The 17903-nt window shown below is 35.2% G+C and overlaps 1 protein-coding gene across 4 annotated transcripts in view; it reads right to left on the bottom strand.

Annotated features, from left to right (window-relative positions):
- Nucleotides 1–17903, bottom strand: part of LOC129238613 (GTPase-activating Rap/Ran-GAP domain-like protein 3) — a 265804-nt gene that overhangs the window by 90468 nt on the left and 157433 nt on the right. For all 4 annotated transcript variants that reach the window (XM_054873691.1, XM_054873689.1, XM_054873688.1 and 1 more), the window contains one exon: nt 5870–5956. In XM_054873691.1, coding sequence (XP_054729666.1) covers nt 5870–5956 — 87 coding nt within the window. The remainder of the gene's footprint in view (nt 1–5869; nt 5957–17903) is intronic.

Here is a 17903-nt window from a genome sequence, read left to right as displayed (position 1 = left end):
AGAGAAAAGCAAAAACTGAATTATTTTCGACTCCATGCTAAAACCAATATGGTATGGAAATGTGGTATAGAAATGTGGGAGCTGCTGCGCCTTTAAATATCGAACAACTTCAGATAGTGCAATCAAAAGCCTTGCGGATAATTAGGAGAGCTTTATGGTATATAAAGAGCAATAACATTCTTCGTGTAGCTGATTAAATAGTAAGGTTGAGCAAAAAATACCTACAAAAGCTATGAGATGTTCCCAATAAACTAGCCCTAAATCTACTTCTAAATTTACTTCACACACGATTGAGAAAAGTACATCTTCAAATCGGCTCTATCTCGCACGAGGGCCCGTCCACGAAGGCAATGGAATCTTGGCCATTCCGGCTTTTAGTATGGTCTCATCGTCATGAGAGAGCAGTTTTAAGGGAGACTAGACACTGGACCTTTCTTGCTCCCTTCATCCAATTCCATAAAAAAAAAAAAATTCGCGCACAATTGTCATAAAGGACAACTGAGGCTTTAAGGAAAACTGGAAGCTAGGCCCTTCCGGCTCCCAGCTACGAGGAATCGGAGACTGGGCCTGTCCTTTCCAGCTCCCTCCACTTATTCACTTCCATTACATTCACGTCCGATTTAATCATATAAAAATGTACATATTTATATATCTCATTGAAGAAATAATTAGTTTTTATCATGGACAAGGAAACATAATAGTCTAGCACATATGATTTGTAAACCTATTATTAGTTTCTTACACCAGAAAGATTCAATAAAGAAAATTAAAAAAAATGTTTACTGGAAACAAATAAAAACATAGTAGACAGATATGTACTTCAGTACGCACATATGCATATCCACAAAGCCAAAACGTATTGGTATGGAAAAAAAAAACATAAAGTAAGCTTCGAATATTTTAATTATTTTGCGTTGCTTTCACACTCATTTTACTTCTGCAACTGTCACAAATGAATTGAAATGTATTGAAATGTGTGAAAGATGTCCAAATAGCAGTTTTGCTTGAGGCGCTCTAGCGTTTCACCGTCTCAACAAACGAAAAGTTAAATTTGACAGCACTTTATTGGGCTTTGACATTTTAATTTCTCGCTCCGCTTCAGATCTGTTTAAATCGGTTTTGCCATTCACCTGCGATAATCGTCAATTTAAGGTGAAGGTAAAGTACTTTAGAAAAATCAATTAACTGCTAATAATAACATTATGTTTGACAGAATCCCAGTATTTCATTATTTTGTTGCTAATAATTCTGATGATCAAAGCCACCATTTGGCTATAGAAGCTTTGAAAGTAAAGCAAAACAAGGAAAACCAAAACTAAGCTAGCGAAATCAATAAAGCAAACGAAAATTTGGCCAACATATTTAGAACTTAATTATAATGAAATGAAATTGTAGATGACCAAAATTTTTTGAGCACTCAAGCATTATTGTTCATTCTACTAACTGCCTAGAGAGAGGATTTGAGGAATAGGGGAAGATAGTTGGGGTAATTAGTCCTTCTCAGACTTGTTCGATTTTTTAAGGGGTTAGGGGTAGTCAGAATTTTCAAAAAAATCTATTTGTTTTTGAATTTTCTTAAAGCACAATGTCTAAAAAATATTGTGTGAAAACTTGAAGTGAATCCGACAAATACTTTTCGAGTTATTCAACAATTAACAAATTTCTCAAAACTATGTTTTTTGAACTGTTGATCCCTGTAACTGTAACTTAAAAGTGGAATTCATGGAGAGAACGTTGGTTCGAATCGCGGTGAAACACCAAAATTAAGAAAAACATTTTTCTAATAGCGGTCGCCCCTCGGTAGGCAATGGCAAACCCTCCGAGTGCATTTCTGCCATGAAAAAGCTCCTCATAAAAATATCTGCCTTTCGGAGTGGGCTTGAGAATGTAGGTCCCTTCATTTGGGGAACAACATCAAGACGCACGCCACAAATAGGAGAAGGAGCTCGGCCAAACACCCAATCATATATATTCTGCTCAAATATGAACGAGACTGATTTTCAGCTCCTTCTTCGAATTCTCTTTTATGACTTCAATTGTCTCAAAATGTTTTCCACGGAGCAGCAACTTGAGCTTGGGAAACAGGAAAAAGTCACATGGAGCCATATCAGGCGAATACGGTGCTTGCGGAACGATATTAACATTATTTTTGTTCAAATAATCGCGAACAAGACGTGATGTGTGAGCTGGTGTATTATCGTGATGCAAGAACCATGACTTGTTGTCCCACAATTCCTTCCTTTTAAGACGAATGTTCTCGCGCAAACGCTTTAAAACGTCTAAATAATATTCAGCGTTAACCGATCGGAAGGAAGACCTTGCGGAAGGAACTCCGAGTGCACCACACCATCGTAATCGAAAAAAACAGTCAGCATAACCTTAATTTTTGAGCGACTTTGGCGTGGTGTTTTGGGTTTCGGCTCCTCCGGGGAGCGCCATTCCGATGATTGTTGGGCTGTTTCGACGTCATACCCAAGTCTCGTCACCAGATATGATGTGCCGGATGTCCGTATCAGTCATGGCGAGCATTTCCTTATATATATATAGATTTCAATAAAATTTATTCTGCTTTTGAAAAACTCGTGCCTGATCGAGAGATTTTTTTTTTAAATTTCGATATTTTTTAAACAATTAATTGTCGTTTTTTTTCTCGAAAATCTGAAAAATATTTCCTGAGGCCACCATATTGTTAATTTTGAAAAAAAGTTTCGATCAGGCACAATATTATTTATTAATAAGACTAATTTCTCTTGTACGATTGATTTTAGATGAATCTCCAAGGACTTGTGATGATCACTGCAACGAACTTCTGGAGAAGCGGGCTCCACACAAGAAGCGATAACTTTGTTTTTGCGAAATTTTGCTAAAGTATTAATGCTACGTTTTTATTTTTGTAAAATAAAGCAATTGACTAGCAAAATAAAATTATTAAAATCATCATTTTTTCGGGTCTCTGACTATCCGTAACTCCTTAAGAATCTAAAGACGTTCCCACAGATGGACACCTGTAATTAGTACTCTCAGGTCCCGAGGGCACTCTCACGTCACCGGGCATACGTCAGCACAATTCTGCCCGTCATTTCACACGTATTCGCACTCTCGCCCAATCAGTCATTGTTATATGGCAATGAAGTAACATAAATAGAAAATCCTTTGATTTTTTCACGGTCTCAGTTTTTTTGTAAACAAACTGTTGCCATAACCCCGGTGAGAGACGATTAATGGTGTATTGTTGGTCACACTTCTGCATTCTGTACATCGTGGCTACCACTCACTCAAGTAATAGGGTTGGTTGTTTTACAGATGTTGGTATTGCACTAATCGTTCTCGAGAGTTTTATTATTGAAAACATTTACGACTATTCCCGCTTTGATTGACCATAAAAGTTGGCTCCTCTCTAACTGGGGACTCCATGAAAGCGCAGTTCGGAACCAGACAAATGTTTCAGATCATAATCTGCAAAACAACCTATGTCGTGGAGCAATGAGTGGTGAAATGTGATATTTTCGAATGATTATGAAATTTCGGCTTCAAAAATCCGAATAAAAAATAAAAAGCATAATTTGAAGGATTTTGAGTGTTATTTACCAAGCAAAATTTTTGAAGAGAGAACCTCCTTCGAATGCTTTGGGTTGGCTTCAGTTACGACAACAAGATACCCATATGCACAATTTCCAGACGTAAGCACTAAAAAGGTTACAAAAATGTGTTACACGAAGCCTTGATTAACTTTATGGAGGAGCTGCCAGACACTAAGGCCATATTTCAGCAAGATAATGCTGCCAAGCATGCGTTACACCTCACTAGAAGTTAGAAGTTTGCGTGACACCACCTTAAATTTTTAAGATCTGTGGAGAAAATATCGACACAATAGTAAATGTCATGCTCTTCTATTCCATTTACTACATCTTTCCACGAAACACATCCATGGTAACTACAAGTTAGTCTCAGGGTAAAAAAAGTCAAGCATAAGAGCGGCCTTCAATAGCTCCTGACTCAAATCCAATCGAGAAAATGTAAGGTAACTTCTCTCGTCGAGTATATGCTGGATGGCGTAAGTTTCATACGATTGAAGAGCTACGTAATGTCATTATGGAAGAATGGCTTAAAATTTCCTTTTCAGTGTTTCAAAATGTCGTCGTTTCGATACCAAACGGGATTTTTAAGTGGTAAATAAAACTTAAGCACGAATTCAATATTAATTTTATATTACTCACATTTGTCATGCTTTTTCTGAATGCAAAACAAGATTAATTAAATTTCGCGGAGTACATACATAAGATAATTAAGGCGGGGTTTTTTTCGACACCGTGTCTAGCAGATACGGATTCTACATAAGGTTCTAAAAAAAGTCCGTTAGAACATGGCTCTAAAGCCAATTACGAGCCCCACAAATTTTAAAAGAAGGGAAAGACGAAAATAGGGAGTTAGTTCAGGCTAGGGTGATAGAAAGGAGAGAAATTGGACTTAGAGAAACTAGATAATTATAATTATACACCCGTTAAGATCTACACGGACGGATTTGAAATGGACACCGGTGTAGGATCAAGGTTATAATGCGAAGAGCTTTCTATCAGTGAATCCTTTAAACTACCGGAGCACTGTCGTGTTTTTCAAGCGAAAATAAACGCTATTCATGAAGCCTTAAAATGGTTAGAGATAAACAGAATATCATCAACAGATATCTGCATTTTATCAGACCGCCAAGCTGCCCTACGGCCCCTGGGTGCATTCCAAATAACATCAAGGAGTGTCTTGTGTTGTCGCCAAGCTCTTAATGATATGGCCAAACATTATCCCATCATGTTATGCTGGGTTCAAGGGCACATAGATATACCAGGGAACTGCAGGGCTGACTAACTTGCAAGAGAAGATATCTGTATACCAAACATAAATAATTTTATGGGGGTACCTCTCGCAGCTTGAAAGCTTCTCATTAAGGACGCACTAATCAGTTCTGTAAATCAAAGATATATTAGTGTCAATGCCTGTGAAATTGCTAGGCAAACATGGCCAAGGTTAAATCTACGTCTGTCCTAGACTATTATAAAATTGAGTAGACTTTAAATTAGGACCTTAATAGGGGCCTTAACACAACATTGTTTCATAGGAAATCATGCAAGGAGATTAAGCGTTTACATGCATGATTTCTGTCGTAGCTGCAGAAAAGAGGAGGAGTTGGAAACAATTCAACACCTTTTTTGCACATGTCCAGCTCCAGCCAGAAGTGCTCCTTAACGAATATAGTAATCTATACTCTTTAGTTATCAACAACCTTTTACGCTTTGTCAAATGCTCAGGAGGGTTCAATATGGAGAGGGAAATGTAGCCCAGCCCCCGCGGCTCACAACGGAGCCATTGCGTGGTCTAAGTGGCCTCGTTGTCTCTATGTGCGCGGCTGCCAAAGCTAACCTAAATATATTATGACTTGTAAAATAAATTAAGAAAAACAAAGGAGTTGCAATTGAGAATATTTTTTGTAATATAATACACTATTGAAAAATTTCATGCAATTTGTTTTGTAGCGCCATCTCGTGATTCTTTGAATAAAAATTCGAAAAATAAGGAGCAGGTATCAATATCAAAATTCTTCATGGCGAATAATACACAAGTAACAAGCTTTTACTTTATTTTATTAAAAAGAAAAATAATATTCATAATACTCAATTATATGAAAATTTCGTACAAATTAAATTTGGGGCTCCAAATTCACTTTAGAACCATGCTTTAATAGACTTTCTTCTTAGAATGTTATATAGATTCCGAATCTATCCGGAGCGATGTCGAAAAAAATTACCCACCCTAATGTACATTCGTACATACATATGTCTGATTGCTTTACTTTAAAATGAATGTTACGTATACGCACCTCATCTTTTTCTGCCAACGAGTCACCATTTTCCACTCGAAAACGTTTAAAATTTGGATCTAATCCATCTAAATCCGATTGTGGTAACTGGAAATATATGAAAAAAAGCAAATGACATTACTTTGAAAATCATACAATTATACATATACATACGCGTGTTTATTGAGGATATAAACTTTTAAATATTTTTAATGCAAATGTGTACACATGCATAGAAAAACTTTTTGAACGATAGCGGTATACTACATATTTAAAGACAGTTGAAATTTTCCTAGCATTTGCGAAAGTTGAATAATGCAACACGCCATTTACAACACCAATTACTTAACCATAACAGCTACAGCTACAGCCACTTCGACGACACTTCTACTACCTTAGCGCTGTTAAACTCGTCAGCCGCATACAATTTCTGTGGTAATTGCCACTAAAGAAGTATTCTGTATGTATTTCTCATAGAAAACAACCTCATGCAAGACTTTATGCCACATAATAGTTGCCAATGACATACCTAGAAAGTGAAAGGGCAGGCGAACCGTAACCGAGGAGCGTAAACAGAAATGAAAGGATTATATCAGCCTTCATAGGTTCTTAGTGTGGGTGTATGAATCAGTGTGTACCTGTGTATGTGTGTGTGTTTACTTGTTGGGAGACACGTTGAGGAAGACATTATATTCTCGCCTTTATTGCCTCATATACTCGTATTTACTTTGGAGTTTGACTTTGTGTGTGCGTTTATGTTTTTGACGGCCTACAATCTTTGACAAGAACTTGCTTCTTGGGGATTGTTGATATGTTAATTGCGCTTATATTCTTCGAAGACCATATACATGTTTTTTTCTGGTTTTTTAAGCTGAACGCTTTCTTAATTTGTTGTAAAAATTTGAAGAAAATCTAAGGAAAACTTATGGAGGTATAGAGCTTTAACTGAAAGAATGTAGTAAGGACAACTTGGAAAAAGTGCCACTTTAAGCACATTTAAATGACTTATTTTCTAAAAAATTAGATTTGTTTCTTAGTGCATTTTTCTATAGGTAAACGCTTGCTTAATTTTTTTTACAAATTTGAAAAAAATCAGAGGAAAACTTACGGAGATATGAAGCTATGGAACTATTAGAATTTATATTCTATCCCCGAAAGAAGGTATTATATATGCTTATGCAATATATATATATATGGAAATATTTTTTTAAAATGCAGTACCTGATTTGTTTTTTTTGAAAACTAGCAAAAAAATAATTCACCTTCATGCGAAAAGTTGTCAGAATTTTTGAAAATATGTATTATTTTTCTGTAAGTTTAGTTGCAACATAACAAAAATTAGTTTGCCTTTACCCCGTACATTGGCTCAAATGGGAAACTCCAACTCATTGTTTTCAGAAAATATTTAAAGGACATAGTGTTTTTTTTAATGTCTTTGAAACCAATTGCGAAACCTTGACACCTGGCCGGTCTAGCAGCTTTTTTGCGACACTATCGACTCCTGCTTCAACTCAAACTCATAGTGATGAAGACAAGATTCGTCACCAGTAAAAGTATGATTCATAAATTTATAGTTACTGCTGAAAACTAATGGTTCGCTCATCTCCTTTAGTGGCATCTATGTCTTGCTGATCGTGGCCAAGGGTGATTACGTTTTTGATACTTGAACTATTTCTGCTCTTTTTTCATAAGTGCATCTCCGAAACAGGCTTTTGATTTTTTTAGCAATTTTTGAAGACGTCGTCGCACTCGGTCACGGTTATCGTTTCAAGTCGTTCTCTTGTTTGAATAATAAATGATGAAAATAGTCCATTTAACCCATTCTGGCCCAACACTCCGTTTATTCTTAATTTATGTAAATAATGTGGCGAAAGATGTTAAGTACGCAATAAAGTCTGCTCTTTCAGAATCTTCACATCAAAAAGGTGATTTATTGTCTAAAAAAATAGGAGCACACAATTTGTGCTTTCTTCATATTTCAAACACAATTTTTGTTTCGAAACCGTAAATAAAGAGTTTCTTTTTTTATGCACACAATTTTTGTTTTTTATTTTCAGTGGGTTTTTCCCTTCTTTGCATAAAGATTGGCCTAAAGTACCCCTAGTATAATTTTCCGTCTCTCATTCGAATGCCATTTTATTCATGTTATGTACTTTTAGAACAGCTGTCTTTTCATGAGAGAGCTAATGGGTTAAAATGTTCTACAAAATTTTTCCTCATGAAATTTTAGGGTATAAGCTCAAACTACATATTTCGCTCCGATATGAATTTAAATCCATTCTCATTTATTATAAAAACATTCAGGCAAAAAATTGTAAGCTCAAAACGACCATAAAAAATGTTACTTGAAAATTAAAAAAAAAAATTGGAACCTTTATTTATAGATCTATGTTTTTCATCATGAATTGAAATTATTTCAACCGCCGATAATGACCCTGAAAATTTCATATATTACATAATTTAGGAGGCTTGGCGTAGGTTTGTTTTAAAAAAACATTTTCATGTCTTTAATACACTCAGAGGCTTGCCGTTGGCAGCCGAAAAGCGATTGCTACTAGGAAAAGATCTTTTTTATAATTAGGCGCTCGAATAGTTGCTCATAAGCTCATTCGGCTAAGATGTCCGCTCTACATTTGGAAATAGGTCAGATAGCTACATAAAAATCAAAGATAGTTCATCAAAGTCACCGTAAGAATTATTTTCGTTTATCGACGTTTTCTAGTGAATTTTTTTGTCATACCTTAGAGTGTTTTAAACAACAGTGATTGCTATACGCTTTAAATAATTTGTTAACTATTTGAAAATAAAATATGATGAGATAAATTGATCATAAACTTTTAGAGGCCTGAATACCTTATTCTTCAATTTATTTTAAAATACCTCAGTGAGTTTCGGGGAAGATGCTTTTTTGGTCTATTCAAGTTCTATCAAATAATTTACACCGAAAAAGTGTATGAGGGAAATTTTCACTATTTCAAGCTGGTCTGCATAGACCTATTGTGATATAGCAAATCTAATATTTTTTATATATAAAGCTATTCGATATGCTCTTCGAAACTTAAGTCAACTACTGGCAAATATTTTGCAATAATAAGCATTTTTTCTTAACGTTATTCTAAAAAATGATCTCGTCGCTTAATAAACTTTTCCCAGTGCAATATGAACCTCAGTTGCTCTAAAATCATGTGATTTTATTGGATGCTGAGATTAATGAATTTTATACATTTCCGTTTCCGTATTAATAATAATGATGCAAAGTGTGTGGCTATTGTTTTTCTCTTACAAAAATTAGCTAACCTCCAAACGCCAAATGGTTTTTATAAGAAGAAGAAATGCACTCCGCTTTGGTAGGGATTGCACGTGCCATCTTCAAATTCTAGTAGGCCGCAATGCGAACTAATGTAGATCCGCCCGCACACATATATACACATAAATTGTATATATTGTAGGCAACTATGTGTATGTACGTACAGTTCACGCATTTGTTAAGGTTAAAGATTTTTTCCACATTCACACAATAACGCGCAATACATTGCGATTTTCATATTGTTTACTTTGGCCACCATAAGGCGTAGGTTGTGCACACCATATACATACATACTTCTCATCAACCGCTTGACAGTGCTGACAACAACATAAAATTGTAGAAACGAGTACAAAGATATTTGAAAAAAACAAAAAAATTGCTGGCTTAACAATAACTTTGCGTGCGGTATTTGTGCTTAAGTGGAAGCACCACAGAAGAGCAAAACAAAAAGGAAATGTAACAATGAATGACTTTCAATGCAATTGTTTGTGCGAAGGCCAAAATTCGTTTATCAATTACTTTGGATAACGCGTAATTAATTGGCAATTTCGTCCGTAAGTCCAATTATCTGTGTCAGTGGCTATTCATTGATATAAATGTAGTGCCTTTTTGCCACTAAAGAAATATTTAATGGGAACAAGCCTGAAATGATTTGATTGAAATTACAGATAATCTTGAGCATATGCTAGTGCATATCGGGTGTTTTTTTGGCTATATGCGAATTATCGATATCGATAACATTGGTTTGACAGCTGAGAATGGAAAATTGTGTTGTCATTTCCGTTAAGTAAGTTTGGAAAGTGATCATGAAATGTTTAACAACAGCTAAATTTTCATTGACTCTTGCACTTACGCAGACGTGGCGTTGGGCACAGTTAGAATGCCGTTACGTGCCCAATCGCGATTTAAAAAATAAATATACCTTAAAATTACGTACATTAGGCTTCTAAGGTTAAAAGCTATGCTCGGATGCTAAGTTTCAAAAAGACCTATTTTTTTTTTTGCTGAAAACAAATCTTTCTCTTGATTAGGACAGTAATCGCATAAGCAATTTCGTCCAGGCTTCTTTCACATTACTTAACCACACATTTTGTAAACGGCTTACTTTTTTGCATGGGTGCTAAGGTCGATTTGATTTCATATTTTTATGGGACTCAAATTTGGTAGTGCTCTTTGAAAGCTAAGCAATATATTAAACAAACATCAATCATTTTATAGGAAAATTTACATGTTTTGTTAATAGCGACAAGCGTCAAGCATATTTGACACTTCTGAACTAGACAGCTGTGGTATACAAACATACGGGCAATGGAGCTCGTAAGGGTCAAAATGAAGATTTTGGTTACTCGAAATCATTTCTTTTATTAAGTAAAAAAGTTATTTAAAAACGAAATTGGATGATTAATTGTGTGCCACCTTGTATTATGTATATAATGTTTTCCACAAATAAGTGCCAAAAGAATAAAAAAAAAATACACCAGGCAACCTACAAGACATCGCATTAATGGCATAACTTAACTTTTGATATGGTGATATCCTAAATTAAAATTGTTGAAGAATATTGAACTTTAATTTCACTCTGTAAGGCCCGTTTGATTTGACTTTGCTGATTTTTCTATATTTTCGTTGAATATTATATTACTTCCTCAATGATCCTACTTGAAACTAAGCAGTACTAAGCGTTTTGGCTGAGTGATTAATATTCTTCTTCATCTTCATCTGTCATATTCGTTAAATTTACTTGGCATTTGTTGCACTACTTCAGACAATACTCATACCTTTTGTTTATTCATTGGTATTAATTTCACTGACATTTGACTTGTCCACTTCAATCATACTCCCTGCAGAGAGCTTACTTGTAGATGTTTAACATTTTTGCAGGGGCCGCTGCCTATTATTGCTCTTACATATTCAACAAATATTTGTTTATGTTTCTACTCTTCGCTGTCTATAAGATTCTCCCTAACGTCCCTTAAGACAAAATACAAACATATAGACAAACCGGGTACTTTATCGTTTCACAATTAATCACCATGTCAATTGCCTGCGGCTTAAAAATGTATTGCTTTCAATTTCCGTCTGTGACTTGTGTAAATGGTAATATTTGTTGAGAATGTGAAAAAATGTTTAACAAAAGTGGTTATGGTATAACGATGGACTTACATTTCTTACCTTTGAGCAAAAACCTACTGACTTTTTTTGGTTTATTCAAACCGAGGGAAAACTGATACATCAATGCTATAGCGAAACTGTTGATAATATTGTCCAAAAATTATCGTAACAGAGCGTAATAGAATATCTAGTAATATATATGTAAATTTCATTTGTCTTGCTCGGTTTTCTAAAGAAATTAATATGCGAAAATGTACATATACACTATAAATATGTACATAGACTCGTATATAGCATGCGAAGTGCCTAGAAATGTCAATCCCTCATCGGCTTCATTTAAATTTCTTTTATGCTTTAACAGCTCTTTCAGCTGTTCATCATCCCGTGGGTGGAATTTAAATCCAAAATGTTTGATATACTTTCATGAGTAATATAACAGTATACACCCACCCGTCGCGTTACCAACTGTGTTAACTGTTGCGCTTCACACTTGTGATACTTTATTTTGACTGTGCGTCTAGGTTTGTATGTAAGTGAATAATCGCAAGTCTGTGCCGTAGACACACAACATGCGCTTAATATTTTATGTTTTGGCTTTTATTCATTTTAACGCTGAATGCTTTACCCACTGTTTATAGTGTGTGGTTTTTTCTTGTTGTTATATTTGTTTATCGTGATGTCCCGATTTCATTGTTGTCGCGTCCTTAGTTCATTACTTTGGTAAACATTAATATGAACATAATTAATGTAAACACGCATAATAGATTAGAGTGGTATCAAATGCACTACTCATGCTACAGTAGCTGTTAAAAAATATCGCTGTAACTTTTACTGATTAACCGTGTGCGAGATATTCCATTTTAAAAATTATTTAAAAACATTTTTTTTTGTGCGTCCACTTTTTAATGTTAATTCAAAATGGCTATTTATTTTTTTTTTTAGTTAAAGTGCATGTCAATTAATAAAAATAATCAGCCTTAACATTTAAAAATGATTTCTTGATCAAATTTTGAATTTACGATTTTTTACTAAGTGTTTCTTACTTCACTTGGCTTCACTTGGTGTGTCCAACTGGCGCCGGTTAGCACGAGAAAGAAACGGCTAGCGCGCTTTGTTAAACTCGGCCAAATTCGCGCGAACGAAGTTTCCTACTTCACATCATTCAAATAATCTTTGTTTTAGAAGCTTCTCTGCAAATTAGTTTGGAAACTATTATGCCTTTTACTACCTAAAAATGTATAACACTGAAATTATAGAAGTACCCTGAAGGCGGTTTGCTGGCTCAACAAGTGTAGTATAAAATTCCATAAGAAGGAAAAAATTTAAAAAATACGTGACTCAAATAAAAAACAATTCAAACGTATTCACAATAAGCATTTAATAAAAACCTGTATTAAAGTTTGTAAAGCAGTTTATTGACAGTGTCGAAAAAATGTGTTATTTGTTTTTGTTGCTTTAGTTGTTGTTTTTCCAAAGAATTTGAAGTTTTTTAAAGCTAACCTTCTTAGGCGTCGATGGACGAGCGAATTTGAAGAATAAAATTTCAAGGCCATGCAACGTTTTGCGCATTTTCGTTCCGCGAGAGAGAAAAAAGATATAAAGTAGAGGAAAAGGTGAGAGAGAGCTATACCATATATATATCTTAGATAGACTTTAGGCTATTTTTCCTGAGTTTTTCCTTGTGGTTGCTATTTCTAGTGAGAAATAACACTGCCTACTTTTTGGCGCTTGTTTGTTGGTGCAAACTTTTAGGAAATATATTTTGGTGCCTACTTTTTGGCGTTATATTTCCTTGCTGCCTACTGTTTGGAGCGATTTTTGGTCCCAATTATTTTTGCCGTTTTTTTTTTGGTGTCTACTTTTTGGCGCTTATTTCCGTTTCCTGGCTAGTGCTTGTGTGTACTATAAAGTGCTATCCATTCCGGCGTCGGATTTATTGGTATTGACTTGCGGTAATTTGTGCCATTACTGCGGTTCTGTAATCGTAGCGTTTGTGCGCGTGGTAAACGCTCGGAGTAGTGGGCGTTGTTATCACAGTTCGTGTCCAGCGTTTACCTACACCGGTCGAACCTTCTCCATTTTTTGTAAATTTTGTCTATTTGTATTCTCTGCAAGTAATGTGAATTTATTTAGATATGTATTATTTCTCTGTCTCTCTCTCTTTGTTTGTCTGCCTTGAACTACGCTACACGCACTTTTTTTTATTAATTCCCTCAAAGTCAAAAATAAATAAGGAGTGCTATGTTTTGCTAATGAAGTAGAAAAATTGAATTTATTTTGTATGTCAAAAGTCATTCTTGACAAACTGTATATACTCACTTTCTTTCTTAATAACGGCGCATGTATACAATATCATAAATATGTACGTTTGCATTCATGTACTTGTATGTACAAATGTATGTAAAATATTGCTGAAACTACTTGTTGACTCAGTATCACTAAAACGCCTGTTTTTTATTATATTGGATATTTTTAAGAGCTCGAATATTTAAAATGAATATTCAAAATAGAAATATTGTTGGAATGAATTGTTGTGCATTATAATCTGGTCGATAATTTTATGGCATTTATTTTTTGAATATGATATGCGGCTGCAAGTTACACGATCCATTCGGTCAGTCCAATTTTTACTACTTTTTCCAATACATAAATTTGGCTGTATGGCGTCAATGGTGGCTTGAATATTGCAATAAATTGATTGCTCAGTTATCCCCATTCATCGTAACGGTAGCTACTTCCCCATTTCTATCGAAATAAGGACCGATGATACCACCAGTGCTCTACGAGCTTTACGAACAGATTTACGCTTTGCAAATTAAAATTTCACAGTTGGTAGCGTTGTTCTGGCGTTAAGCGATTCGTGTTGACTTGCCAAATCCTACCGAACAGAAATCTCAACACCGTTTGCCATGCTCAGCTATCAAACCATATTTATTGAGATTGATAGTTATCATGCAGCTAAAAAAAAACAATCGGTAGTTTGCGGTAGTCCTTAGACATTGTCGCTAGTGTTGGAACTTTTGCAGTAAGTCACATATTTGTGTACAATACATATACATACATTCATAATTTCAGCGTACAACTAACAGTAGATATACCGTATACAATAATATGAGCAGTTCGAACAAAACGCGTTTCATTTGCAATATTTTATCTATTGCTTACACAGGTATATACTTGTAGATACACTTCCTCACGTATAATAGGTATGCCGTGAAAATACATTTCATTGTTCATCGTGAAAATACATCTAAATACATCCTCATAAACTTGTTAAGTAGAATATATCCAAATCTTAGTATTTGGTTGGATAACCATAGGAGTTATTACTAGCTTTAAGTCGTGATGGCATTCATTTTACATTCTTCTTCAAGATGCTGTGAATAACGCATAAATGTTTTATTGGGTTTTTGTCTGGTGATTGGGGCAGTGTTTTGAGCTGTTGGCATTTGGCTTGTACAGGTGTAAAGCCATTCCCGTAGAATATTAGATGTGTGTTTGGGGTTATTATCTTGCCGAAAAATAATATGAATGATCCATCGATGCCTAATCTTATAGCGCTTTGTTTAAATAGCCATATCGGTCCATAATGTTTTTATAAGCACCAAATTTTTAACCCTGTTTGCGGTCATCCATCTTCAAAACAAACCGAGCCTTCACGATGATTAACAGTGCCGGCCATATTGTCAGGATTCGTGTTGTCTTTTCTCCATAATTTTTCACGGCCAGTGGACTTACTATTACTCAATTTGCGTTCATCTGAAAATATGACGTTGTTCCAAAACGGTTGGTCATCGTTTCATGATTTTTTGCGAATTCGATCCGGTTACTCACGAAAGACTTATTTGTAATATTACGTCCATGATGGCTAGCGTTGTAGAATACACGGCGTATAGTTTAGTTACCACATTGCTTCCCAAGCTCTTTTTACACCTGAGATATCAAGTTGGTGGCACTTATCTTTGGATTTGTTATTATTTTGCGTACGATAATAATACTTACTCTGCCATTGAAGACCCGTGGGTGCCATAACTGTGACTTATTAGAGATGTTTCGCGCACTTTTTTATTTATTTACCGTTTTTCGAATTTTACTTGTAGCATAGCGTTTATCAACTAAACGATTTATTTTCCTTGTGAATTTTAATATCAAACTTTTCAAATTATCCGAAAGCTCTTTTTCGCTTGGTAAACAATTAAAAAAAACAAAATGTATACATACAAGTATATTTACATGATAATACTCACTTAGTTTTTTCGTTTAAATTCCTTGAAATTTTCCAAATCAAAACGCAAAAAATCGCGTTATGTTCGCTAAACAGTCGCCCACTGCATAGTAACTTTTGTGATAACAATTTTGCTCCCATCAAAGAACAAACGAAGCATGCCTAACGGGATCTAAAATTTACAGCTAAATTTGTGTGCATATGAAAACGTGTGTTAGCACGTACACACATTCTATGTGCAAACATTTGTGATTACATTTTGGGAAACGCGTTAAGTTCAATCTTTTCCGAAGAAAATCGGATGTATACTTACTTAAGTGACTAACTGTGTATGCATATACATGTGTATATGTATGTAATTAGTTAAGAGTTTTTGTTACGAATTTGAGGCGTGACTTTTGGTGTTGTTCCACAAATGAAAATACATTTTATATCACCTCCTTAGGGTAGAAATTCAAAATGGCTGCAACTTCAAGTTAAATAAAGATCTTCCAAAATACTTCTTGTAACTTCCAGGTATTTAGTAACACTTAAAATAATTAATAGTACCTTAAAATAAATCGGGATATTTTAGGATATATATGTAATTGGCGCGTACACCGTTCTTGGGTGTCGGTCAGGATATTTTAATATGATTCAGAGTAAATCGTTTTATTTCTTTTATAATTTACTTTACTTAGGTTTAGATAACCCGCTATACTAAGACATCCAATACTTCGTGTGTTTTTGATTCGTAACATTATCAATAAGAAACATATTCTAATAAATGTTGATTTCCCCCTTTCATTTCACAAAAAACCAGTCTCTACTGCTCTAAATAAAACTATCACAGTGGCTTCCCTGCAGGGGCGGATCGTGACATTGTGGGGCCCTGGGCTAATATTACTCGGGGGCCCTGTTTTCTATGGTGATGCAGTATATAGGTATCAGAAAAAAAAATCATCTTATAAAAACATTTATTTATCAAAACAAATATGACAATAAAGGATATTAAATTTCAAATCAATCTTTCTGCACTTTCGTGCAGCGAATTCCATTATTTGCTCATCAACTGCTAAATCCTTTGTTAGATCACAATTTATCGAAAGAAGAGATAAATGATTAAGTCGATCGTTCGACATTGTTGTCCTATACTTATTTTCAATATATGACATTATGGAGAAAGAGCGCTCCGCTTCGCAGCTGGTGATGGGCAACGTCAAAAAAATTTTTAAGATGGTGTAACAATTAGGAAATACACCAACAAGTTCCCTTTCATAGATAAGCTTATAAATTTCACTGCAAGAGGTGTAGCAGTCTGATTTAGATTGTAGTAAATATGATTTTAATTGAATGCATTCATTTACTAAATTTTCATCTACGTCATCTGAATAATATTTTACAATATTGCGTACACTTTCCAGATCGACGCTTTCCTGGTTTTTATTCTGCAAATCCATTAAAAAATTAAATTTTTTGCTGGTTGTCTCATAGACTTGACCCCTTTCATTTAAATCCATAATCATCTTCTTCAATGCAACGTTTAGCGTGTCTCTTTTAAATTTTTCTGCGCCGCACACTGAGACTTTAGCAGTAGACTTATCGGCAAATTTTGAAGTAATTGGACTATGAATAAGTTCGTGCGGTTTTACAACAGATGGCGTAACTTGATTATTATTCCATCGATCCACATTTCCAAACATTCATTGGAGAGCTACTGTCGTAAGGCACAAACGTCAGTATAAGTTTTTTATTTGAAGCGTAAACAACAATATTTTTACCACACTTGAAAATGTCGAATTTCGTGCTAAATAATGTGTTTTTGCGGGGAATTCTTCTTCATTATTTTAATATGAAGAAAAAAGCAGCCGAAAGTCATCGTATCTTGGTGGAAGTTTATGGTGAGCATGCTTTAGCTGAGCGAACGTGCCAGAAGTGGTTTGCACGCTTTAAAAGTGGTGATTTTGGCTTGGAAGACGAAGAACGCGAGGGTGCGCCGCCAAAGTTCATGGATACCGAATTGGAGGAATTGCTCGATCAAGATCCGGCTCAAACGCAAGAAGAGGTTGCAAAAACTTTGGGAGTTGATCAATCAACCATTTCCAAACGTTTAAAAGCCATGGGAATGATCCGAAAGGTAGGCCATTGGGTGCCGTATGAATTGAAGCCAAGAGACGTTGAACGCCGTTTTATGGCATGCGAACAACTGCTTCAACGGCACAAAAGAAAGGGTTTTTTGCATCGAATTGTGACTGGCGATGAAAAGTGGGTCCATTACGACAATCCAAAACGTCGGGCAACGTATGGATACCCTGGCCATGCTTCAACATCGACGTCGGCGCAGAATATTCATGGCCTGAAGGTTATGCTGTGTATCTGGTGGGACCAGCTGGGTGTTGTGTATTATGAGCTACTGAAACCGAATGAAACGA

Source organism: Anastrepha obliqua, chromosome 2 (genome assembly GCF_027943255.1).
Source record: "Anastrepha obliqua isolate idAnaObli1 chromosome 2, idAnaObli1_1.0, whole genome shotgun sequence".
Taxonomy (NCBI): Eukaryota; Metazoa; Arthropoda; class Insecta; order Diptera; family Tephritidae; genus Anastrepha; species Anastrepha obliqua.
Note: the sequence above shows the minus strand (reverse complement) of the source record. Positions and strands in the feature narration are given on the sequence as shown.